The sequence below is a fragment of the Bactrocera dorsalis genome, chromosome 3 (assembly GCF_023373825.1).
Source record: "Bactrocera dorsalis isolate Fly_Bdor chromosome 3, ASM2337382v1, whole genome shotgun sequence".
Taxonomy (NCBI): domain Eukaryota; kingdom Metazoa; phylum Arthropoda; class Insecta; order Diptera; family Tephritidae; genus Bactrocera; species Bactrocera dorsalis.
In genome coordinates this window covers 65,554,136-65,580,804 of record NC_064305.1, presented here as the reverse complement: position 1 = coordinate 65,580,804, position 26,669 = coordinate 65,554,136, and the positions used below count along the sequence as shown (strand labels likewise).

The 26,669-nt window shown below is 35.1% G+C and overlaps 1 protein-coding gene across 8 annotated transcripts in view; it reads right to left on the bottom strand.

Annotated features, from left to right (window-relative positions):
• The window catches only part of LOC105233848 (glutaminase kidney isoform, mitochondrial), a 57,480-nt gene that overhangs the window by 5,650 nt on the left and 25,161 nt on the right, over positions 1-26,669 (bottom strand). For 2 of the 8 annotated variants that reach the window (XM_049450768.1, XM_049450774.1), the window contains exons 2-5: positions 22,267-22,367; positions 4,736-4,765; positions 4,050-4,112; positions 1,261-1,500 (exon numbers count right to left, since the gene is read on the bottom strand). In XM_049450768.1, coding sequence (XP_049306725.1) covers positions 1,261-1,500; positions 4,050-4,112; positions 4,736-4,765; positions 22,267-22,367 — 434 coding nt within the window. Of the gene's footprint in view, positions 1-1,260; positions 1,501-4,049; positions 4,113-4,735; positions 4,766-6,555; positions 7,176-13,676; positions 14,149-22,266; positions 22,368-26,669 lie in introns of those variants that run through there. The other 6 variants (XM_049450771.1, XM_049450775.1, XM_049450770.1 and 3 more) reach the window with 5 other exon arrangements.

Below are 26,669 nucleotides of genomic sequence, written 5' to 3'. Positions count from 1 at the left end.
TACTCTGGGTCTTAGTGGTAAAATAGCTACCGAAAGTACTCGAGGAAAAAGGCTGTCGAGTGATAGCTTACGCAGATGATGTTGCTCTCATGGTAAAAGGAAAATTCCGGAATGTTGTCTATGAGTTAACGCAAGGGTACCTCATTGTGGTAGCTAGAGGATAGGAACGGCTTAGCTGTCAATCCGAATAAAACTGAATTATTTATATTTACGAGAAAGTATAAATTCCCGCAGGCACTCGTACACTCATTGGGGGGCTCTCGACTTCACCCTGTTGAAAAGTCGAAGTACTTGGGCCCCATTCTTGATAAAAAGCTATCGTGGAATCCAATGTTGAGAAATGGGTGAGGAAGGTACTAGTTTCTCTCTATTGCCGTAAAGCAGCTGTTGGCATGTGGTGGGATCCCTTACCAAAAAATGTGCATTGGCTTTTCGAAACCGTCGTTAAGCAAATACTATTCTATGATGTATTCATCTAGTGGAGCTCGCTCGACAAAGCCATACTCGCTAAATAGCTGGAACATGTTCAACGAGCGACTCTCATTGAATTAGCGGTGCACCACATACAACACCAACGATGGCACTTAATACCATTCTACACATAGTACCCGCGACTGCGGGAAGCCGCACATATTACGTCTCAGAGTAGGATATTTCGAAATATTGTCGTATTTCGATTTCATTTTTTATAACTTAGACCACTGCGCCATCTACTCCCAGCGGCTTATTCTCTACACACATACCTCTGAGAGATATGTGGATGGAGTGGAGTGCTTTTTCACGGATAGATCGAAATTCAAGTGGGGGGTTCGAGAGGGAATCTTCTGCCGGTAGCTCTCAATCAACTCTTGTATCAGACTGCTAGACACTGTAGTGTTTTTCAAGCAGAAATGCAGATTGTATTTCAACGAGGCTTCTTTTTGAGACGTATGCATCCACTCCTAATGCTGCTAAACAGGAAGTTTTCAAAAAACTGGTAAAACTTTCTGAATATTCACTGACTTCCAAAGATTTAGCTTAGAAATTGTGGTCCTACGGCCAGTAAGAGAGCTATTTGAGCTGTATAGAACCTTACAAAATTATCGAATATCAATTTAAGGGTCCTTAAAAATGCAATCTATTTCATTTTGACCTAAAAGAACTAGTTATAAAAGCCCTCAGCTATGGGCTGGATGATTTATGGTTTTAATGGAAGCATATAACATCTAAGAGGCGATCTAAAGATGGAGATTTTTTGTTATTATTCAATATATTACTTACGCTTTAAATGTTTCACGATTCAAATTTTGCGTTTCCGCCGACGAACCAGTCTCATAATTCGACAATTTATGCACCTTCTTCAAATTCTCCATTAATTCGCGTATGCGTGGATCGCTGCGCCTAATGCCGGTCGTCTTGAGGGCGGCCAAAAACTTGCCCATCGATATAAGACCGGTCTCCTCATTGTAGAACATATCGAAGAGCACATCTTCGGCGTTGCGTTGCTCCTGCTCCCGATGACTGTTGTTATTCGACGAAAGCATTTGCAAAAAAAAAAAATGGTAAAGAAATTAATTAGCGAGTTGTTGGTAAGTGTTGCTTTGTTTTGCTAGTCTAATTTTCGAGCATTAGTTAGTAGCAATATGTCAAAAGTTAGCAGAGTGAAAAGCTGTTAGTTAGTACATGTGGGCATCTTAACATCGGCTGGTACATATGTATGTATGTAACACATGCACACACGTACACACAAATATATGTGGATACCAGCATATGTTTACATGTATGTATGGAGAAGATATGTTGATGGATATATAGGAGTATATATGTATATATACTTATGTTTATATGTTGTTAGTATGTAACCACTCATTTGATACAATTTCTACGTATGTTTGTCTATATGTATGTACATATGTGAAAAAGGTAGCAAAGATTTGGCTCAAAAAACCAACAACTACATACTTGAAATACTTATGCATAAGTAACGGGCATATCAATCGTGTAACATAACATATGTTGGAATGTATGTCTGCAGGTCTGCAGTGTCCATGCCATCGAGTATGCTTGAGTGGAGAGCAGAGATACTATGGATGCGTGCAAATGCAGGCAGTTGATTGTGAAAGGAAATGTTTGCATACTTTTTGAAATTTAAGTGCATTTCGTAAACGTCACTTAACTAACGGTTATTTCTGTTATACATTATCAAGTATGCACTCATACACAGCAATCATGCTATTGTATGAGAGAAGATATGCGTGTATATGAGTTTACCTTATTTTAGACTATAACTAATCTAGGTGAGAAATTTGCCAAGAATTTGCGCGCATAACGTTAATGAATGTTGTTTTGAGATGATAATAGAGGAGCATGACATGCTAATCAATCTTTTGTCTGCATTGAATTTTATGGAAATTTTTGAACGCATGCCTTAAAGGAGACGGATACACCTGTGTGGCTGAAATGTATATTTTTGTAGTTTTTTTAATATTCTTTTAATTTTTTAATTAAAAAGATTAGAATTTGACAATATAATTTCTAATCTGAAAATAGGAATTAGAAGTTGGAAACTTAATTTTGAATTCGAAAATAATGATGAACGAAATATTTTTCAACTAAAAAATTTGGGATTAAAAATTGGAAATTTAATATTATTTTGAATCCCAAAATTGGATCAAAAGGTCGAAATTTATTTTTGAATCCAAAAATCGAAATTATACAATTTTATTTATTTAAACTGAACATGGGAATAAACAATTTGAAATTTTATTTAAAAACAATAGAAATTTATTTTTTAATCCCAAAATCATGATTAATGAAATATTTTTCAAATCAAAAATATGGTATTTAAAACTTGAAATAATATTTTGAATTCCGAAATCGGGTTTAAATCTTGGAAATTTTATTTTGAATCCGATAATCGGAATTAGAAGACGGATATTGAATTTTGAATCTCAAAATCATGTTGAAATAAAATATTTTTCAACTAAAAAATTTTGGATTAAAAATTGGGAACATTATTTTGTATCTGAAAATTTTATTGTTATAATTTTAATACTGTAATCCATAAATAAGAGCAAAAAGTTGGAAACAAAATTTTGATTCCAAAAATTATAATTTAATTTAGAACATCCAAAATTGGTATTAAAAGTTCGAAATTTAATTTTGAATGCCGAAATATTGACAAATGAAATGTTTTTCAATTTTGGATTAAATATTGAAATTATAATTTTGAATCCGAAAATCAGAATTAATGAAATCTAATTTTGAATCTCAAAATCGAAATTATCAGTTGAAAATTTAATTTTTAATAATTTTTATCTAGAAAATTTTGGAGTAAAAGTTGCAAATTTGATTTTGAATTCCAAAATCGGAACTGAATATCGAAAATTTTATTTTGAATGCCATAATGATGATAATAAATTAAAAATGTTTGGATAAAAAATTCAAAATCTAATTTTAAATTCAAAAATCGGAATTAAAAGTTGAGTTTAATTAGTGAATCGTAAATAGAAGTTGGAAATTTAATTTTGAATTTAAAAATTCAACTCTTTTATATCAAAAATTCGATTTTTTTCCCTAATTCGAAAATCGGAATTAAATATTGAAAATTTAGTTTTAAAAATTCAAAATCGCAATTAACTGTTTATTTTTTTTTTTGTTTTTGAGATTACATACATATGTGTTTGTTTCTGTTTTTATTTTATAAAGTATCGTACGATCGTCTTTAAACAAGCACAATCAGCGCAGATTTCATTTAATTCGGCGTTAGAGCACTGATATTTCAAACCACCCTGTATATATTTTATTTCCATATACATATATAATTGTTTGCATTTTATACCGAAATATGTAAATAAGAAATATTTATTATAATTAATTATTTTTTAATAATATTTAAAATAAAAAAAATTAATTTTGAAAAATTAAAAAAAAAATTTAATTTTGAAACATTTTTTTTTTTTTAATTTTGAAAATAATTCTGTTTTTTTTTTTAATTTTGAAAATAATTCTGTTTTTTTTTTTAATTTTGAAAATAATTTTTTTAAGTGTATAGTTGTCTAAGCCCTTACCCATCTGTTGGATCGTTTTCATCGGAGTCTGAACCGCCCATATATACGTTAGAACCTGCAGTGCTAATCATAGAATTTCTTTGAATATATGTATGTATGTAGTGTATATTGTTACAACAACAATAACAAAATTGTTTAAGCAAAACAACGCGTTGAAGAAAGCAGAAAACTAAGCTTTCGCAGCTAATACGAAACCAAATTGATTACGAACTGAAAATGTATTATCTTTATAAAAAGCAACGGACAGACTTTAAATACAAAAAAGTTGAAAAACAAGTATTTGAAACTCAACACGCGCCAAAACACACGCAATAACATATACAAATTACAAAAATAACGGTTAATTAAATACTAAAAAATATTACAAAACTACACAATCGAAAAAATGACGCTCACAGGAGCAATTACTACACTCAATGCAACAGCAATAACAACAACAAGAGTTAAAGTTTTTCAATATAACGGAATGGTAAACGGAATTACTTCATTTTTGGCGCAGATAAAGCTTTAGTAATGAATTTTATGAAAATGTAATTATATAAATAACGGTGTTTATAGAAATGAATAAAGTTTTACTAAGAAGAAAACGCACAAAATTTATTTGTAAAAAGTAAAAAACTAAAATTTGAAATATTTTTGCGATTTTTTTCTGTTTTTGTTTTTGTTTTTGGAATGGAATTACTCACGGTCGCATCGATAAGAAGCGCTTCTGTAGGCTACACCAAAGCGAATTCGTTGTTGTTGGCAAAAAAAAAAACAGAAAACGAAAAGACATTGTACATACAAGTAACGGTATTTAAAAGACACTTGAAATCAAAGAATCTAAACAAATTAATGCAATTAATTTGAATATCACTTGTTTTCAAATGTGTTTGCTGTCTGGTATGTATGTTCATATGTATGTACATCAAGTATACATGATAACATATAACACTTTATATATATGTATATAAATGTATTGATATATATATATGTGCTCAGTTTGATAGACATTAAATTTGAAAAAAAAATTTAATAGCTTGACAACAATTAACCCATCAAGCAGAGAATTTTTTTTTTTTGGTAAACACTTATTTGTGTACACTCACTCACACATACATACATGTGTTGTTATATACAATCGTAGGTGGCGTGTGCCAAACGACGCCACTTGCCATTGCGCGATTGTCATACGAAGCGATAAGTTGTCTGAAAACACTGTGCGACAGTTAAATGGTTACCACAAAAATATAATAATGGTAAGTAAGGACATAATAAAGACATAATAAATAAGAAAAATATTAAATTCGCTTGCAACGAAGCTAGAGTACCGTTTACATATAAAGACGTTTCCATATTAGAATTTGAATTGGACTTGGATCGCGCAACTTGTATGGCAGCTATATGCTATAGTGGCCCGATCTAAAAGTTTTCTTCAGATATTGTAGTGTTCCTTTAGAAAATGAGCTGTGTTTAATTTTGTCAAGAAATCTTTGAAAATAAAATAGTTTTTCATACAAAAACTGCAGTTTGATTGTTCAGTTTGTATGGCAGCTATATGTTATAGAGGTCAGATCTAAAAAAATTTTGCAGATATTGCAGAATTTTTTCAGTCAATGAGCCGTGCTTAATTTCGTGAAGAAATGTTGCCAAATAAAAAAGTTTTTCATACAAAAACTGCAGTTTAATTGTTCAGTTTGTATGGCAGCTATATGCTATAGTAGCCCGATCTAAAAGTTTTCTTCAGATATTGTATCATTTGTTAGTAGAATGAGCCATGTATAATTTCATGAAGAAATCTTGTCAATTAAGAAAGTTTTTCATACAAACACTCGGGTTTGATTGTTCAGTTTGTATGACAGCTATATGCTATAGTGGTCTGATATCAACAGTTCCGTCGAATTAGCAGTTTTTTTGGACAGAAAATTACTTTTACAAGATTTCAGTTCGATATCTCAAAAACTGAGGGACTAGTTCACGTATATACATACAGACGGACGGACAGACACACATGGCTAAATCAACTTCAGCTCAAAAAAATTCTTTTCGGCCAGATATACTTTGTAAACAGTTTTGTTCTCCTTACTGTAATAATTTCATAAATTTTTCATGTTTTTAAAAGTTTCAAACAGGTGGCAATCCTCCACAAATTTATTTTGTAAACTCTAAGACCATTTAAAACTTAATACTCAGTCTTAGTGTTACATTTTTTTTTTTTTTGACTTATTATTTTCAAAAGTATGGCAACTCGCTCGTGCTTTTATTTTAAGCAATACAAGTATTTCGCTAAAAATGCAAAACAAATTATCGAAATGGCGCCAAAAGAATATTGTCAAGGCATTGTTACCGTTATACTATATAGTAATGCTAACACTGATCAGATATGCGAATTATTGCAATAAAATGATGATCTAGGCTGTTGATCACGCTAAGAAGTCCCATTCATTGTATTTTAGTTATGTGTTAACATTGACCAAAACAGAAATGTTCTTGGATTCTGTTCTGCGGCTTATCACGCTGCATTTACCTTATAATCGCCGATATGGTGCGTATAATGGTGCCACGCCTATGATTAAGCGCCACGCCTTCAATGATTTCCTCAATAATTTGCGTGGTCTCCTGCAGTTCCTTTGCTTCTTCCACTTTTTTCTCCAATTGATTTTTCGCTTCAGTCTCAGCGCTTGTTTCATTAGTTGTTGGTAAAATGTCGATTACTGAGTCTACGCCATCATCGCTCACTTTATCAATCACAATCATAATACCCGCATCACTCTCACTATCACTCTTCGCATAAGCTTCCTCTTCAATTGCGATTAAATCCAACGTATCCTTCTCCTTAAAACCAACACCACCAAAGCTATAATTCTCAACTGCACTGCTTTGAACCTCCATGGCGTATGCGTGACTTTTTATTTACTCAAACAACTTGTTGTCAAAAACTCTTGTCAAAATGCAATTAATTTACGTTACTCTCAATGTCTAATTAACGCTGAGCACTTTTAATCGTATTTGGATTTGTTATAATTGGTTAATTCACCAAATGTTATGCTCTCATGAATTTGCACTTGTGCACAGTCGGCTGGAACGCGCGCTAATGACTTTCAAGTCCACGTTGTGCGCCAATTATATAGCCACTTTATGATCGGCACAACAAGCCGCAACGCACGTGCCTCCACCCAGCCCTCAATAAACCAATAAACTGTAGTGTAAAGTGAGCTTAGCCCTCAGCCCCGCGAGACTCGTTTGCGCCACTCACCTGCGCAGCCATCACCACACGCCCCTCCTAGCCCTCCTTTTTCAACGGCTTCATCGGCGTTTTTGTATCAAATTAACAGCACTTTTATTACTGTTAAAATTTTAATAAATATTTATTAGCATTTGCCCAGCGGTTTTTGTTTGCGCGCGGCGAAAGGTGTTAATTAGCGCATCTTGGTGAAGTTATTAGGGAATACATAGCTAGTGAAATACATATTGACTGGTTGCTTCCTCGGCCTTTTTTGACCACTGAAAAGCTACATAATATTTGCTTAAATATTTAGTGTTTTAGTACTTAAACTACTTAAGTGTTTGCTTCATTTGCAAAAAATATTTGTGGAATACATATACATTAGGGTGGGTAAAAAAAAAAATTTTTTGTTCGCTTCGTACTATGAAAAATTGCTTGATAGACACCCCTTAGAAAGGCACTCTAAGTATGAGTTCTCAATTGCAACTGGAAGGTTCTCTGCCTAGCGGTTTTATATACTTTGCTTATTATCACTTCGAAAAATTTACATTTCGCCTCCAAACTACTAGAAAAAAATATTTCGTTTTATAGATATTTGTAAGAAATTGAACGCTCCACAACTAATCTCACATGATTTTTTCGTAAACCTAACCGTTTAAAAGTTATTAAAGGTTGAAGAAGAAGAATGTCGATTTTTCGATCCACCCTAATGCACCTATAGATTGATATAGTTACATATTAAAACCGTTTTAGTTATTTGTTCTATTGTTAGACATATGGTAAGCGTGCAAGCGGCTTTTACGCAGAATATATTATTTTAGGTAAATCCCATATCATACTTATTCAAATAGTTTAAATATAACCATCGCTTGCAGTATTTACTCTTTGCATAATGGAAATGTTTAAAATGAGTATTGCTAGCAATAAAATGCTATTTTTAGATTTCGCATTAAAAGAATTAGACTGACAATGGCTTATGCTTGTTTAGCGCCATACTAATTGAAAGCAGCTGACTTGGCTGGTTGGGTCAGTCTGGGATTTTCAAGAAATCGCACTTTTTTTGTGCTTAAAGTAGTTGTTTTTGAGGTCCTAATAACATTAATCAAATAAAAATATTGAAAAATTATTGTTTCGCTGTCCATTTTGCTACAGTGTCGCGGCGATCGAGCTAACGAGCTGAAAAGCGACATTTATGAATACAAAAACTTTCGAGACAGCGTCAAGAAACCCTCAACGATTAATTGTGATATCTCATACGAAGCTTTTCAATCTCATAGAAGATCATTTATATGTAGTCTCTTCTTCTTTTTAACTCTTGACAGCTTCTACTTACAATAGTCCTTGTGTGGTGTTACCAGTCTGTCAGCCAATTAGACAGCCACCTGTTAGCACTCGCACTTCAGTTCTTTTGGCATTCCTTTTGAATTGAAGGTATATACATTGAGGGTATATAAATTCCCTCTTAATGTACAGAAACCTATTGCAGGTTTACTTAGAAATAGGATGTTCGATTCATTAAGAGATCAAGGCATTATTTAAAGTCTATAACATAAATATATTTCTTGTTGTAAGCACACAATTTGGCAGTACAAGAATGATTATTTTTTTAATTGCTGTGATCTCAACTTGGAAGACACTGCAGTGGCCTGGTAGACGCCAATTTTTATATATATTTTTGTTCCTGCCACTCGATTATTTGTCGTAGTTCATATCCATTTCTATAGATAATTACCCCTGTGTACCTGTCCAATGCCTCCCTTTGCCAGCCTTCTCTTGAAGGGAACACAATATTGTGAACCAAATTTAAGTTTAATCCTTAGATCTTAGAATGCCGCTTATTATAAGTAGTAGAATAATAGAGAAGATTCGCTCAGTCTAAGATCTGACCTCGCTGCCATTTGCTTTCAGAACAAGTCTGTTGGCAGTAAATGTAAAATATCGTTTCGTGGCTGATTTGACGTTGTTCGAAACCCGTAAAATTTCGAAAATTGTTATTATTAATATTTTTTAAAGGATCTTTGAAAATATTTATTTCCTCTGAAAAATTGAGCCCGAATTGATTTAGTTCATTTTTGCCTCGATTCTAAATCTTCACCTTAGTTTATTTTTGTGCTCTTTAATTTCAAGCCCAATATAAAAGTAAAGTGGGAACAATGTTGCCAGGAGTGGACCTCTAAGAAGATTATGTGTTTTGATGAGAATATCTACCCAAATTAGCAAATGGACTTCAACGACAGAGAGGCTTATGAATAGGAAAGCAAAGAATAAAAAAGAATAGTACACGGACGGATATAAATTTCGGTTTTATTGAAGTTAGCAAACGAGATTGTCGTAAAAACTACCTTCAAGATCATCCGAAATACTCTAGAACATTTATAATTAAATTCTTTCTATTTCGCAGTGAAAGTTTGTGAAACAGATCTATATATTTCTATGGAACACTGAACTGTAATGGAACGCTACTGTTATTAAATGTACAGAGAAAATGCATACTAAGTACTTCTATTAATAATACATTGTGACGAAAAAGCACCCGAAAATTGTAATTAAATTTTCCTGGTAAATGGTAAACAATCTTCAAAGGCGGTTGAGGGATCTTTGGAGACATGCCTCGTTCTGGAACACCTTCGACTTCTTCAACTGATGAAAATATTAAAAAGCAAAGATGTAGGATATGGTAAAATCATCAGCCAAGTGTTAGAGAGATGGCAGGAGAGCTCGACATCTCTCATAGTCCCTTTGAATGATTTTGTGGATATTTTGAATATGAAACTCGTTCTTGTTCGACTCGTCCCGTTAAAGATTAATTTTTTTCATAAAGAGTACCGTAAATAGTTCTCTTTGCACACGCTTGATCATGCGAATTCTGATCGTATATTCATGGAGAGCATTATAATTAAATATCTTGCTTTTTACTTACGATTTCCAGGTACTTTTTTGTTACAATGTATACTGATAATCTACTCTGAATTGAATTATTATATTATTATGATTATAACATACATATATATATATGTATATATTGAAAACCACGAACTAACTCGCCAACTGCAGCAGCCATAAATATTTGCAGAGAACCCTAAATAATATTAACGACATTTCAAAAATTATAAAATCCCCAAAAACTCGTAAAACAACAACTGTAAATTTGTCAATGAAGTTATCATTTACATACAGCCACACAATTCTTCCCCGAAATTCAAAAATACGTAAGCAAAAATAGGCTCGTGCTTTGTACTCGTAATCTAACTGTGTAACGTCTAGCCGTGTTATCTCGTAAAAAAAAATTCAAGTTTATCTTCCATAAATCTGTGTATGTATGTATGTGACGAAACAGGTAGTACAAATATTTATGGGCGGTGCAATTAGAAAATAAAACTCATGACTCGCTTTGAGTCACAAAATTTTATCTAATCAGTCGCAGCACATAAAATTTAAAAATTACGCCTTGTCTATGCGAGTACGAGGACTGGTTAGTGAGCTACTGTGATTTCAAATCACGTATTAAGCATTTTTTTTCAATTATGGAAACCATAAAGATTGCAAAAAGTAATGAATGAATGATTGTGGTTCTCTAAAAATAACTTGTTTTTTTTTTTTAATATTAAGTCCAAAATTCCAAAAACCAGGTACTTTGATTATACTTGGAGCTGATAAATTTCTGATTTCTGATATTTAAGGTTCCATAATTTTTGTAAATTATATTAAAGTTTGTTTGTTTACAAAGTTTATTAAGAAAATAAGCAGACTTTGTCTATAGCGAATCAGAAGCACGTAGCAAAATATAATCTGTTAACAGATTTATTAAAGGATGTTCATATATAATGATAAGATTATGTCCAGAATTGCGGCTATACATTGTTCTTTATTGATTTTTGGTATATTTTATATTTATATATTTATTATATTTTGATTTTCACTGACGCAGTGAAAAAAATATAGCAGCCGCAGCTGAAAGTGTACGCGAAGACCGTGGCGAGTTGATTCGCTGCCTTTCGCAGCAACTCGGACTGACGTGTGGAACGACTTGGCACAATTTACGTCGAGATCTTAAATTGAAAGCGTACAAATTACAGCTTGTGTAAGAGCTGAAGCTGCTCGATCTTCCCTATCGACATCGATGGTCTCTTGAAAAGTTCCAAGAAGATCCGCCGTTTTCGAGCAAATTTTGTTCTGGCTCAATGGGTATGTGAAGAAACAAAATTGCTGCATTTGGGACAAAGAGCAACCTGTAGAGATTCAAGAGCTGCAATTTCATCAACAAAAACAACATTTTTATGTGCTTTATAGGCTGGTGAATCCACATGTTTCCAACATTTCTTCAAAAATGATGCCGGTGAGAACGTAACGTCAATGGCGACCGTTATCACGCCGTGATAACTGACTGTTTAATGCCTTGAAATCGTGAAATCGAAGCTCGTAAACGTAAGCCAACATAGTGCCATAACTAAGCACTAAAATGAGTAACAAAACTGTAATTTAGCACAGAGCATTGCAGTAGCAAGGGACACCAGTGGTTCAAAATTTTGGAAAATGGGCATGGCGCCACACCGAACAGGTTTAATGTATGTACATTTATCTCGAACCTCTGAAGCTACAATAACTAAATTAACTCAGGAGAAATCCCTTCAGCACCCCTAACAATGATAAGTCACCCACTCTCCATATAACGGTACTATTGAAAAATAACCAAGAGCGTGAAAAAGCAATAACTAAATGCGCCAGAGATGGTAAGAGAGGGCTCTATGGAAGCCAGCGTCGAAATTGAACAAATGGGGGCGGCACTGCCCACTTTAAAATGAAATTACACATCTCGGGACCTGCCTCACCGATTTCTAGCATTCTTTTGTTACAGAACGAGAATGAACCAAATCGGGCTTCGAAGCATGGCAGCTTATGACTAAAAATTGTGCAGATCTAATCAGAACTTCTAAAGCCCTTAGGTACCAAATATGTTGATCTCAGAACTTTTACCGCAAATATCAGTCTCTGTATTTAATAAATAAATTTGGAGAGAATCCTTTCTTAATAACAGTATGTGTGAATGTCAAAAATTGGTTGAATCGCATTAACCTCTTCGCGACTTGGCTCCCACGTCACGGTTAACAGTCACATCTTCGAAGTCGTATATCATTTCGTCTATCTTGGAACCAGTATAAACACCACCAACAATGTTTCGTGGCTGACATCCACCGCAAAATAACTCTTGTCAGCACGTGTTACTTCGGGCTAAGTAAGCATTTAAAAAGTAAAGTCTCCTACAAGTCACTCATCATCCCCGGCCTACTATATGGTGAGAGGCATGGATACATCTGATAAGGCGGCGTTACAAGTTCTCGAGAGAAAGGTTTTGTGGAAGATTTACGGTCCTTTGGGAATTGGCTACGGCAAATATCGGATTCGATGGAACCATAAGCTGAATGACATATGTATACGACGACATTGACATAGTTCAGCGAATTAAGAGACAGTGGCTACGGTGGCTTGATGATGTCGACCGAGTAGATGGAAACGCTCAAGCTCTGAGAATATTTGATGCACTACCCCCCGGGAGAAGCAGAGAAAGAGGAAGGCAGCCACCCTGTTAGAAAGGCCAGATAGAGAAGAACCTGTCTACACTTGGAATCTCCAAGCGCTCCTGGCGCGATATTGTAACCTCAGCTAAAGCGAGTAAGCGGTGTCTACGCCAATAAAGGAGAAAATCGGTCTTCTTTTTAAAAGTGAACTAGTTTTAAGATATATTTTTCCCAAGCACTTTTCTCATTAAGAAACTGCTCAATTATCCGAGCCACCGATATCCGTCCACTTAACACACAACTGTCAAACAAACTGAACAACCAAACTAAAGTTCTTGTATGGAAAACTTTTTATTTGATGGGATATCTTCACGAAATTTGGCAGGAATTATTGTCCACCACAGAGCTATATCCTCCGAACAAACTGTTCTGATCGAACGACTATATATTATAGCTATAAAACAAACTGAATGATCAATGAACTAAAGCTCTTCTACGGAGAGCTTTTTAGTATTCAAGGTTCAATCTTCAAAAAAATTGTGCAGAACGGACGGAACTCTAGCATATAGCTGTCATACAAACTGATTGGTCAAAACCAAGCTCTTGCAAGGAAGACTTTGTCGTTTGATGAGATATCTTCACGAAATTTGGCACATATTATTATCCAAGGCAAACCTGCGGATTTCAAAAAAAATCTTCAAACTGAAGCACTATATCTTACAGCTGTCATACAAACGGATCGATCAAAATCAATTGCTTCTACGGAAAACTGTTTTGTTTGGGGTATTACGACTACGATGCTGTGCAAATAACAGTTTTTTTTTGTTTTTGTGTTTAATGAATTTTAATTTTTTAAACCAGTATGAAATTTTATCACCAACAACACCAACAATTTGTGCAATTTACCTCAAATATTTCGACACGATTTTGACAAAAGTCGACTTTTGTTGCTGCATGCAAATGCCTTGCACCAATTCGGTCAGCACAGCCTCATCATAATGATCCAATTCTAAATTCTCGTTTTTATCCAACTCCTGAGCAAGCACTTTGTCGCTCAGCATTTCGGCGCTGATCAATTTCAAAGAGTTATCTAGCTCGTTGAGGTTCTCATAAGACTCCGTGCGCGAGTCAATATATTTGCTATGCAAATCGCGGCCCGTCACGGCGACCTCGTCAATTAAACTTAGGAAATCCATTTTTATTTTAACGCAATTGACTATTTTAACGAAAATAAAAATATTTACACACACTTTTTGGGAGTTTTTGTGAAAATTTCAGACTTTTATTTGTATTTTTCCAAGTAACACCACCGCTTTGCTTGCGCTTCGATCAATTCAATTGAGACCGTTCGTTTGTAATATCCGCAACAGACTTTATATTCGAAAGTTCGAACTTGAATTTTATAGGCGTTAAAGTTGGCCAGTTTCACTTCGCTCTTTGAAGTTCGCAAATATTTCGAATAAATATGTTAATTGATATTAATTTTATTATGTTTTTAATTCTTTAACACACACGACTTGCGTATAACACACGCTTTCGTACAGTCAAATCGAATTTTATCGCCCAACTGCAGCTTGTATTTGCATTGTATTAGCTTTTATTAACTCCTCATTAGCATGAAATTGAAAAAATCACCCAAGATGAGCAGAGCCGGCAGCCAAACGTGAGCCAAAGATGAGTTGTGTTTTTTTTATGTGCACACATATGGTAATATAATGTGTTTATGTGTATGTAGCTAGCTTAAAAGGTTTAATCAAATTTTGAAGTCTCACATTGGTTACTCATACGCCCTGTTGGCGGATCTAACGTACTGAAGCTCTGCAGATAATGCGTTCAGGCGCATGAGTTGCGGTTTTAAAGCAACTTTTTTGTAAAATTTCTAAGTCAGCATGTTAAGATAAACAATAGTTTTTACATTGGTTGTCAAATATATCCCTTCCGCCTTTTTATCTTTTGAATTTCGCGGCTATGTATAAAGCGCTACAGAGCTCGTATCTGGCAATACTATACATCTTTGAAAGGTCTTGACATAACCTACAAAACGACGCTATGCATGATTAGTTTGGATATTGCGTTCAACAGTTATAGACGTGTAAACATGAAGTTCACTAACGCCGAAAATCGAGATATTTTTAAGTTTTCCTTCGTTAAAGGCAAATTCGCTAGAAAAACGTTCCGTGAGATTAATGGTGTTTTGGGGAATGGTATTCTAATACTTCGAACTGCGTGCTGACGATTCAGAGCGGCTGAAAACGACACCATGGAAAAGTCAGCCGGCGGAAGACCTGTGACGACGAATACCGATCAAATCATGGAAAACATCGAGTTAGACCGGCATGTGGCATCTCGTGACATCGCCCAGAAGATGGAAGTTAGTCACCAAACCATTTTAAACCATCTGCAGAAGGCTGGATACACAAAAAAACTTGATGTTTGGGTGCCGCATGATTTGACACAAAATAAAAAAAAACTTCTGGACCAAACCAACGCCTGCGATATGCTGCTGAAACGGAAGGAACTCGACCCATTTTTGAAGCGAATGGTGACTGGCGACGAAAACTGGATCACATACGACAATATTAAGCAAAAACGGTCGTGGTCGAAGGCCGGTGAATCGTCCCAAACAGTGGCCAGGCCGTGTTTGACAGCCAGGAAAGTTTTGCTGTGTGTTTTGTGGGATTGAAAGAGAATCATCCACTATGAGCTGCTACCACATAGCTAGACGCCATATGCGTCCATCTACTGCGAACAACTGGACCGCTTGAAGCAGGGGATCGACCAGAAGCGTCCAGAATTGGCCAACAGGAATGGTGTAGTGTTCCTCCAGGACAACGTCAGAACACACATTCTTCGTTGATGACTGGTCAGAAGCTACGGGAGCTCGGATGGGAGGTTTTATCGCATCCACTATATAACCCGGATATAGCGCCAAGTGATTACCATCTGTTCCTGTCCATGGCGAACAGCCTTTTTGGTGTAAAGCTGAGCTCAAAAGAGGCTTGTGAAAAGCGGCTGTCCGAGTTCTTCACAAATAAGGAGGGGGCTTCTACGAGTGGGGTATTATAAAGTTGCCATCTAGATGGAAACAGATTATCGAACGAAAAGGCGCATATTTGAACTAAATCCGATCACTGTTAATTGATTATTTGTCTCGGACATACAGCAAAATATAAACATTAATATTATTAAATATTTACTGGAATAATTTTCAAAAGTAATTTACGTCAATAAGAATAGCTTTTTATTAAATGTTCTGGAAATTTAAAATAAAAGGAGTACTGTAGTCTATATAACTAAATATTTGTTTATCTAACTAGAGCAATTGACGTCCGTTTTGCTCCTTCTTTCAGTATTAATTATATTAAATAATATACAATATTGTTATTATAAAATGTCTAATTGCTTAAACCATATTTAAAACCGTTTGTTAATTTTTGTGAAATTACTTAAACAAATACCTATAATTAGCCTATGGATGGGGCAAATATTTGCTGTTAGTTATTGCGTAATTTTCAGAACAATAATATTTTTGCTATAAAAAGAAACTAAATCAAATCGGTTTACTCGCGTGCACTGTGTTAATTAGAAATGTTAATTATTTCGCAAAATATTTGTCTTTGGAAATACATTTTTTTGATATTAACTAATTTTATCGAAGGCACAACATGTTGTTGCCTCATCCACAAATCAACAGCCCTATTATTATTATTGTTGTGTTATTCCAAAGTCCAGACAAATTAGATTTATGGGCAACACAACATGCCATGCAACAAAGAAAACATTTTTGAAGCACAAATTGAAAACAACTTGATAGCCGCTAGTACGCAGTGTTGTCGAGTGAAATGCGTTTGAACCAAGTTAGAGATTTTTATATTATAAAAAATTCCCGAATATAAGTACAGTTCGTCGCACAGGTGTTTGCTCTTTATTTATAGCCATATAATATTGTCAAATATATTTATTCACCCACTTAAATGTTCTAAAAATAGTGAGTGTTTTGTTTACAAATTAAAGGCACATTCCGTTATCAATTTGGACGTGCGGCAACGCTGGCTGCTACAAATTGCCGGCTGCTGCCGTTAGGTGAAGCAATGGCTTGTCTGCATTTCAATGATCAAGTAATTCGAGTGGTTTGTTGGGACTTGATTGGTCAGCTGATTGGTTAACAAAAAAACAAACGTTGATAATCGTATCAATTTCGTTTTTCATAATTTTTTGTTTTCAGCAATGGTTGCCAACTTACCAGCAACTCTTACCAGTTCCTTAGTGATATGAAAAAATATAATATATATATTTTTTTATACCCTGAACAGGCTATATTAAGTTAGGTTAAATTAGGCTTATTTGATTGGCCAACAGGTCACGCATACACTAGTTTGGTACTTTGTGATACCAGATGGAGTTCAGTTACTAGATCCATGAGAAGTAGTCACCTTTTAGGATTCCTGTGCTTGACGCGAATTAATAGGTTCCGTGACCTCACAATCGATACCTCCTTCAGTGCATCCTATCGTGGGGACCCTAGATGCTTATAGCGGAGTCTTGGCAATGCGAAACAAATGTGCAAGAGATGTTCCATTGTTTCGCTGGTGTCCTGCTCTAAATATTTCCTGCAGTCTTCTCGATCTGTCAGCCTCAACCTGTTGGCGTGTATCGCCACCAGACAGTGACCAGTTATTATTCCGATCATGTTCCTACAGTCTCTTCTACCGAGTGGGAATACGAATTTTGTTTTGCACCCAGGTAGCTCATTCCATCGCGTTTTGATTTTCTTTACCATGCTGCTGTCCAGATCGTCGTCAAGGCCATGCATGGGTTTCCCAATGTTGATCACGTTATCAGGTGTTAGCCGTACACAATTCTTGGCAATCTCGCTCACACACAGCACACAGTAGAAGTGAAATAGCTTGCTTCTGGCAACACTTTCCACTGTCGCTCTGCTTCCCATGAAACTTCTGGCGGATATTTGATGCGAGGTACCTGCCTTGATTGCTGTTTGGCTGTCTACGTGGATGTTAACTCTGGTATTGCCTCCGCAGCTTTCGCAATGGCAAAGATCTCAGCTTGAAATATATTGCAGTCATCCGGCAACTTAAAAGGCTGCTTATGTCTAACTCTAGACAATATATTCCCGCTCCAGGAACAGTGAAAGTCTTCCTCTTCTTCCCCCAGAGGGTACTGCGTCAAATACCCTCAGTGCTAGAGTTTTTTCATCCATTTGGACGACATGACCTAGCCAGCGTAGCCGCTGCCTGTTAATTCGCTGAACTATGTCAATGTCGTCGTATATCTTTAGAGCTCATAGTTTCATCGACTGTGGTATTCGCCCTTGCCAATACGCAAAGTACCATAAATCTTTCCCAGAACCTTTCTCTCAAAAATTCGTAACGCCGATCCAGTACCTGTTAGCAAGAGTTATTCTGCGTAGGATTTCGAGGCTGTCGTTCTTGTTGGTATTAATGCTGGTTCCAAAATAGAAGAAATTATATACGACTTCGATGCTATGCGGGAGTTTAATTCGATTTCCGAGAATGTTCTTCTAGATTTTTCTCACTCTAGGGTATCCTTCACTATTACCCTCAATTCTGTTTTTTAGTTTAAGTTATCTACCTATTTCTACCTATTTAACTGTAATTTAATTCTCCATTAGTCTGTAAGAATTAATGTTCATAGACTTAAATAAATAAATAAACATCCCGGTTGTTGAGGCCAGTGCCTTCTCGAATCAGCTCGAATTATTCTCTCCAGCAGTAGACTGAAGAAGTCGCACGAAAAGGAGTCGCCTTTTTTGAAACCTCCTTTGGTAAAGAATGACTCGGAGAAGTCCTTATCGATCCTAACGGCGGTTTTGGTGTTGGAATACATACACAGTTTGATTGTCTTGAGCAATATTCTATGTCAAATTTCGTGAAAATATCTTGTCCTGCAAGGCACTACGCATATCAACAAAGTTGCAAAGTCTACATTTCCGTCTGTCCGACAAAGTTGTTGTACTGCTACAATTTGCATAGCAATAAAAGCTATTATTTAATATATAAATAATTTCGCACGGTTTGATCCGAGTCAGGCGCTTGGTGCCGCCACAAAAATATTTGCTTTTGGTAAGGTTAGGAGAGTGCTGCTAAAAATAGCAGCATTTTCGCCAAGTCGCTAAGCCGCAGTGTCAAGTCTGTCTATTTTTGAACACTCTGCTTTTATTTATAAATGTGTTAAGTATAAAAATAAATCACGGCTTAAAATTAGCTCAAGCATATGATTCGCACATAGTGCCTTGTCTGTAAATGAGTCTACCTGCCACCTGAAATATTTGCCTTGGCTAATTCCCAATATTTACACGCAGTCACGTCGTGTTTGAGAGATTGTATTATGTATCTTTATATTGCAAATATATATCCATTTCGTTTGAAAAGTATCACTTTCTGCGACTTTTAATAGTTTACCGATTGCCGCATCAATCAAGGCGTGTTTTTTGCTTGATATGTGTGTAGTGCTTTCAATCAATCAATCAAGCTTGACGAAGCGCATTCTGTTAAATATTGATCTATTAAATATTTGCGCATTTAATGCAATATCGTCATGGAAATAATGAATTGTCATAGTGTTGCAGAGTCACTGGCAAATCAATTAAACTATAAATTGATTGAATGGACGATGTTATGTCATTGAAAGTGCTAAAACTGGCTTTTGCTTTTAGACAAGTGAGATATTTTTGCAGTTTTCTGTTTAAATTTATATTTATATATTTTTTTTATTTTTAGTAGACCAATATATATGATTTCAAGATTTCTTAAAGTCAATTGGAATTTGTTTCGGCATCTTTTCTCTTTGATCATGGATACTTCGCTTTCGATGGTAGTCACTTTTACAAATAATAGTTGACTTCGATTTTTCTAGCAATCGACACTGGATTGATATCTTATTACAGACCTCATTTGATGACTAATTGTTTCATTAGCAGTTCAAAAAACCTTATGGCTTGAAGAAGACATAAAACTTAAAGAATTCACTGTTCGGATCTTCCTTGATATTGAGTGAGCTTTCAATAACGTCTTACCGTAGGGAGTTTTAACTGTTTTGAGTGGTTTTGAGACTGAATCGAACCACAAACACCTTCTTCTCAGTCTTCTGTGGGAAAGAGTTATCGTCACAAAATGAGACAGGTCACATGCTCGGCAAAATATGAGTAGAAAAACCGCACAAGGTACAGTTCTTTCTTCTCTTCTGTGGATTATGGTCGTCAACGACCTGCCGGAAAAGCTTGAGGATTATCGCTGCCGGGTGATTTCCTAGGCAGACAAAGTAGCACTCATGGTCAAAGAAAAGATCTTGAGTTCCGTGAAGAAAGTAACAATAGGATATCTCATCGCGGCCGGAAGTCCATCCATCCAAATGAAACTAAGAAGACTTTATTTACTTTGGGTATACAAGATGCCGAGAGCACCACTGCGGTGAATGGGAACTAACCTGCGGATACGGTGAAGTATTCAGTGCTTTTCCTGGATAGGAAATTTTCGAATACAGAATACACCAAAGAAGGCGTTGACTGCCTTGTACTGCTGAAGAGAAACTATTGACAAGAGGTGGGATCGCTAACCGAAAGTAATCCTGAGCTTCTACAACACCAGTCAAACCCATTATGTTGTACGGAGTCTTTATTGGTGGAAGGCTCTAGAAAATACCATTTTTGTAAGTAAGCTCCGGAGTGTTTAACTAGCGGTACTCCTCGGCATATGCGGTGCACTAAGGTCCACTCCATGGCACTTAATGCCATTTTGCATATTGTGCTTAATATCATATCGCCAGAAGGTATGTGGCTGCGAAAGTTCCTATGAGACTCAGAGAATCTGGGTTTCTAAATGCTTTGACTTTATACCAGTTCTTTTGGATCGTGGAGTCTCTTAACCAAACTGGGTGGGCCTTTTGTCTGACATATACCGGTAAATGAGCTGTGGGTGGGAAGGAGCCATTGGTGGGAGATGAACTTTTCTACGGATTGGTCAAAGTTTGGGGAGAAGCTTGGTGTAGAATCATATTGTGAGGATCCCTCTATCAACTTGAGTTTATATTTCTTGACTATTGCAGTGTTTTTCAAGTCGAGCTTGCTGCCATTAAGGCGGCTGTAGATTTACTTCTCCGATATTCAGCCGCCTTCAGAGAAGTGACTGTCCTCTCTGATAGCAGAGCAGCGATGCTAGGCTTGAGCTCACTAACCGTGCGTTAGTGTCTGTGCTCCCCTCTACTCGTACTACTGGATAGCCGTCATTGTGCTGTCCCAACATTATTTTGGTCCAAAATCGATCGTAACTGTCAAAGTGAGCTCTTTGCCCTCAGTAAAGTTAGCGTCTCCCTAGTTATATATGAATATATAATATATAGACTACCAACGGCTTATGCGGTGTCCCAAGATCGTTTTGGTCCAAGATCGATCGTATGCGATCGAGTCGGCTTTTGCCCTCAGTATTCTTGCTAGTTATGGGGGCTTAAAGAGGTCATTGCTCTATCGGCATTTATGCAGAAGCTGTATAGAAGAAGACGAAATAGAATCATCTCAGCAATTCTTTATTGATAGGCACGCCTTGTTAGCTCAAGGACCACCAAACTGCTGGGAATAGAAATTAAACTGAATCTAACCACAATTACTAAAATATCGATTGGCTTGGATTTCGATTGTAGTTTAATTCGGTAGCAACATGACTTAGTGAGTCTTAAAATTCAAAGGCAAGGTCGTGTTATATGTCTTCTATAGACAAAACTCATATCTTTTGTTCAATTCTATAAATCATAGGACTCCTCTAGGTGACGTTTATCCAAAAACCATATTATTTTTCATAAAAATTTGTCGAAACCTTTATAGTTTCGGGAAAGCATATGCGTTTTTTTTTTTTTTTTTCAAAAAATCATATTATTTTTCATAAAAATTTGTCGAAACCTTTATAGTTTCGGGAAAGCATCAGAGTCAATATTTTCATACAGACTTCTAATGTTCTAAAAAAGTGCCATAATCACCTTGTGTACTTAAATATATACTTCTATATATAGAATTTTAATGGTTTTATAAAGTTTTTATGTACAATTTATTTAACCCTACTGAGCAATGAAGGGTTTGGTGATAAAAATCGGTAACGGTAGACATTTAGCGTGACGTCACAGCACCACTGCCACCAAGAAAACATTATATTAATAATAATTCGCACACCAAACGACAAACAATTTGAAAGCAAGCAATAAGAAGTTAAAAATATAATACAATAACAAACAAAAAATTAACAAAGTTTAGCTTATTTTTTCAAACTGCAAAATTAGTTGCATTTTTCGCTTTAAAACTGTTTTTGTTGTATTAGCTAAAGCTTTGTTTATTCATAAATTAGTATTAAACGAAACTGATATTTGTTGTGCTTCGTAAACCCAACAAAAATGTTAGGTGTTATACAAGCTTCTCATTTATATATGTATATATTTATATATGTGTGTGTATATGCATATGTAGTATATTTACCGCATGCCGTCATCTCTGCCGGGAGTGTGGCTGGTATCGTAAAAGGACAATTTCCGATTGGCAAACACTAGATTTAACAATGGTGCGGCGCGTAGGCGTTTCTGCAAAAGACAGAGGAAATTGCAATAATGATTAAATGAAATTTGATATCAAAAAATATATAAATATACATACATACATATATACATATATACGTATATATAGAATATAAAAATAATAATATGTGAGAACCGTCATAGACAGACACCGGATTAGTAATATATATGATGTCTGTCTGTGTCGCAAAAGGAAATTGCTTATGCTTTCCTTATTTTCCCTTCATTCAACCTCTCCTTTGCTTTTCTTGCTCATTCCTTGTAATTTGTGAAATGAGCAAAAGTGTTCCGAGTCGCGCCCTGTCTAAGCCGCTTACCGATTACCGTAATTTGTGCACATTGCCGACAGAGGTTAAATGTCAAATAGGTCATCGTCACCATCTAGCAGTTTCCCAGTGCGAGTAAAAAAAAATGTATATCATGCGATAAAAAATATTTGGCGCGACTGAGCGCTTTGAAAAAAGCAGCAAGCAGAGAGTGATTGAGTGAGTGGGAATTATTGTAGACAAGTTTGAATATACATATATGTACATATGTATATGTATATTGTTCACGAAGCAGTGTAGATAAAATAACAAGATAAAGATAAAGATAGAGATAAAGGGAAAGATAAAAATAAAGGTAAAGATAAAAATAAAGGTAAAGGTAAAGATAAAGATAAAGATGAAGATAAAGATAAAGATAAAGATAAAGATAAAGATAAAGATAAAGATAAAAATAAAGATAAAGATAAAGATAAAGATAAAGGTAAAGGTAAAGGTAAAGGTAAAGGTAAAGGTAAAGGTAAAGGTAAAGGTAAAGGTAAAGGTAAAGGTAAAGGTAAAGATAAAAATAAAGGTAAAGGTAAAGGTAAAGGTAAAGGTAAAGGTAAAGGTAAAGGTAAAGGTAAAGGTAAAGGTAAAGGTAAAGGAAAAGATAAAGGTAAAGATAAAGATAAAGATAAAGATAAAAATAAAGATAAAGATAAAGATAAAGATAAAGATAAAGATAAAGATAAAGATAAAGATAAAGATAGAGATAAAGATAAAGATAAAGATAACGATAAAGATAAGGATAGAGATAGAGATAGAGATAGAGATAGAGATAGAGATAGAGATAGAGATAGAGATAAATACATATATCAAAATATCAAAAACGGTTCAACGTGATCTAAAGTAATCCCAGAGAACCTGCTACAGTTCCGTTTGTTGAAGAAGAAACTCTCAAGACTCTTAAAACGCTATAAGATAGTGGCCTTTTTAACAATTGCCTTAAACTGTTCTTAAAATATAATTTTTGTTCGGTAGAAATCTCAGTCCCCTTGTAATTCTGTATCTACAAGATTATGCCAATACCTTTCATTTATACCAGTTGTTTGTTCGATACATTATTCTCTCAAGTTTTCGGAATTTAAGCACTTGCTGCTGATTGAGAAATTTGCTTACTGAATATAAAAATGGTTAAACATATTTTGGAGTAATTTCCAGAGACTTTGTTATGATTTGTTCTACAGAAGAAGAAGCTCACAAGGCCTTTATAATACTATTTAGAAGTGGCTTTGATATTATGAAGATAGTATACTTGTCTTGAGGACTTTTTCAAAACACTGAACAGAAGAGAATACCAAAAAATTAATCAATAATAGCGAGAGCAGCTTCGGATATTATTGAAATATGTCGTTATCTGCTTACTTCGAGCCATTTTAAGGCTGTGTGAAGTTTAAATAAGATCTGGAAATGTTTCTAGGAGATTTTTGTTTAAATTGCAAAAACTAAAGATAAGTTTTGAGATCAGTAATCGGGATTTCAGGATTATTACAACTGAAATGACTTCTAGCAGAAGGGTACAGTACATTTTTTAAATTTTTTTTAGGGAACTTGAGTTTAGAACTCAGTTTTAGATACTTGTGCAAGACTTTTGTCCAACAAACTTTAGTCTTATAACAGTTTCACACAGTCTATGGATTTTAGTAGAAGTGGGTTTGACATTACCTGCCGACCTCATTATATTTTACCTATATTATATATTTCCATGCTTCTGTCATCATCCTCATATCGCTTGAAATCATTTTCACGCTCACTGCCAATTAGTTTGTTGTCCAACAATTAACTTAATTTGTCTATCATTCTTTTATCATTTTGCAATAACACCAATAATGAATCGATAAAGTCATCACAACAGACGGACGCTATTGTGTGCCGTTATGAGTAGTAAAATGTTAGACAATATGATAGAAGGCAGCAGGAATTATGTCATACATATGTATATACATTGACCATCTATATACATATATACACATTGATATATTATATATAGATACATATATAATATACTTTTGCACATGTAAAGACAAGCAACAACGGTGCAACATTGTTCGACATTGAGTTATTAATAAAAAAATAAGGCGAAAAAAAGTATTGGCAAAAATTGGCATAACGGTTTTATGAGCATGCACTTATTATGTATACATATGTATGTATATGTTTTTGTTTGCCTGTGAAGCATTTACATGTATTCGGTATACGTTTTGACCTTCATTTGCTTGCTTAATTTCGCCTGGCGGAAATGAAAATAAAACTCAAGCCGAAGGGCAATGAATACGTATACATTCTATTCCTATATTTCAGCAAAAACTAAAGTGTAAACTGGAAAAATTTAAAAAATAATTAAAATTATGATTTTCCAAACAAAAGTAGATTCAGTAAAGGAGACACAATCATAGTCATGGCATTCTATCATTTGATAGGTTGTGAGTTTTAAAACCGATTAGTAAACTCTTTCAAATCATTGCGAAGCAATAACAGAACACAGGATTTTCCTATTCTGTTTATTTACTTAGATACAAAACTATTTTGGGTAGATGAAAATCTTAAGACCCAACATTCATTATTGCAGAGAAGACAATATAGCAGGATCAGTCCATATGGAAAAATTTGGAGCATTTTACGTCGAGATCTTAAATTTAAAACGTATAAAATAGCGCTTGGGCACTGAACTGAAGTCGCTCGCGCTTCCCAAGCGACATCGCTTCGCTCTATGGGCTCTTGCAAAGTTCCAAGAAGATCCGACATTCTCGAGCCGAATTTTAGTCAGTGATGACGCCCATTTCTTACTTAAAACAAACAAAATTGCCGCATTTGCGATGGAGAGCATTCTGAAGAGATTCAAAAGCTGCCAATTTATCCAGAAAAAACAACGGTTGGGTGTGGTTTGTAGGACGGTGGCATTATCGGTTCATATTTCTTCAAAAATTAAGCCGTTAAGAACGTAACCGTCAATGAAGACCGTTATCGCACCGTGATAACGGACTATTTGATGCCTGAATGCGAAGCTCGTGATCTCGGTACCATTTGGTTTCATCAAAACGGCGCCGACACTTCCCACACATTGCATCCATCAATGGATTTATAGAGAGAACACTTCGTTTACCAGATTATTTCACGTTTTGGAAGGGTTAATTGGTCACTAAGATCGTGTGATATCGCACCATTAGACTCTTTCCTGTGATGATATGTAAAATCTAAATTCTACACGCACAATTGCGCTTCGATTCAGGTCGTAGAGCAAAACATCACTCGTCTCATTCGCCGGTTACCAGTCGAAATGCTTGAACAAGTCATCGAAAATTGGACTCAATGAATGGAACATCTGAGACCTAGTCACGGCCAATATTTCACAGCGATAATCTACAGCACATAAATAAATAAGAATGTTCTTTCGGACGATAAAAAACATTCATCATTAAATATGAAGTTTCTGTGTTTTTTATTTTTTAAAAGTAGGGAACCTCGAAATGGATCACCTTTTATATGGGCTAAATAATGACACTGTATTTGTTGTAAAAATTATTTGGTGAATAAACCTAATATTGTGAAATTCTTTAAAACCGGATAGAAATCCGCTTTACTGAGTGCTCTAAAAGAGATTAGAAATATTCAGTTGGTTACTAAGTACTCAAGTGAACAAGTTGATTTATTATCTCTTACGGATATACATACATACATACATATGTACATATAGTATGTACTTTGGCAGGTACTCACAGTAAAGTCCCTCAACAAGTTCTTTCTTGTGCTCATTTCAGTCATTGCCAAATTTCGCCAGCTGCCCTATGATTTTTTTTTTGCATTTAGCAAAAATAGCACAAGGTGTCGAAAATGTGTGACTTAACTTATTTATCTTCGGTTGACATCAGTAAACAGCTACTAAGTGTTCTACGAGTTCTGCGCGTAGTTCGTCGTGATAAATGAAATGAATAATGAATGGATTTCGCAAACGATGAATGAGGTTTTAATCTGCATACATACATATGTATATATATATGTAATT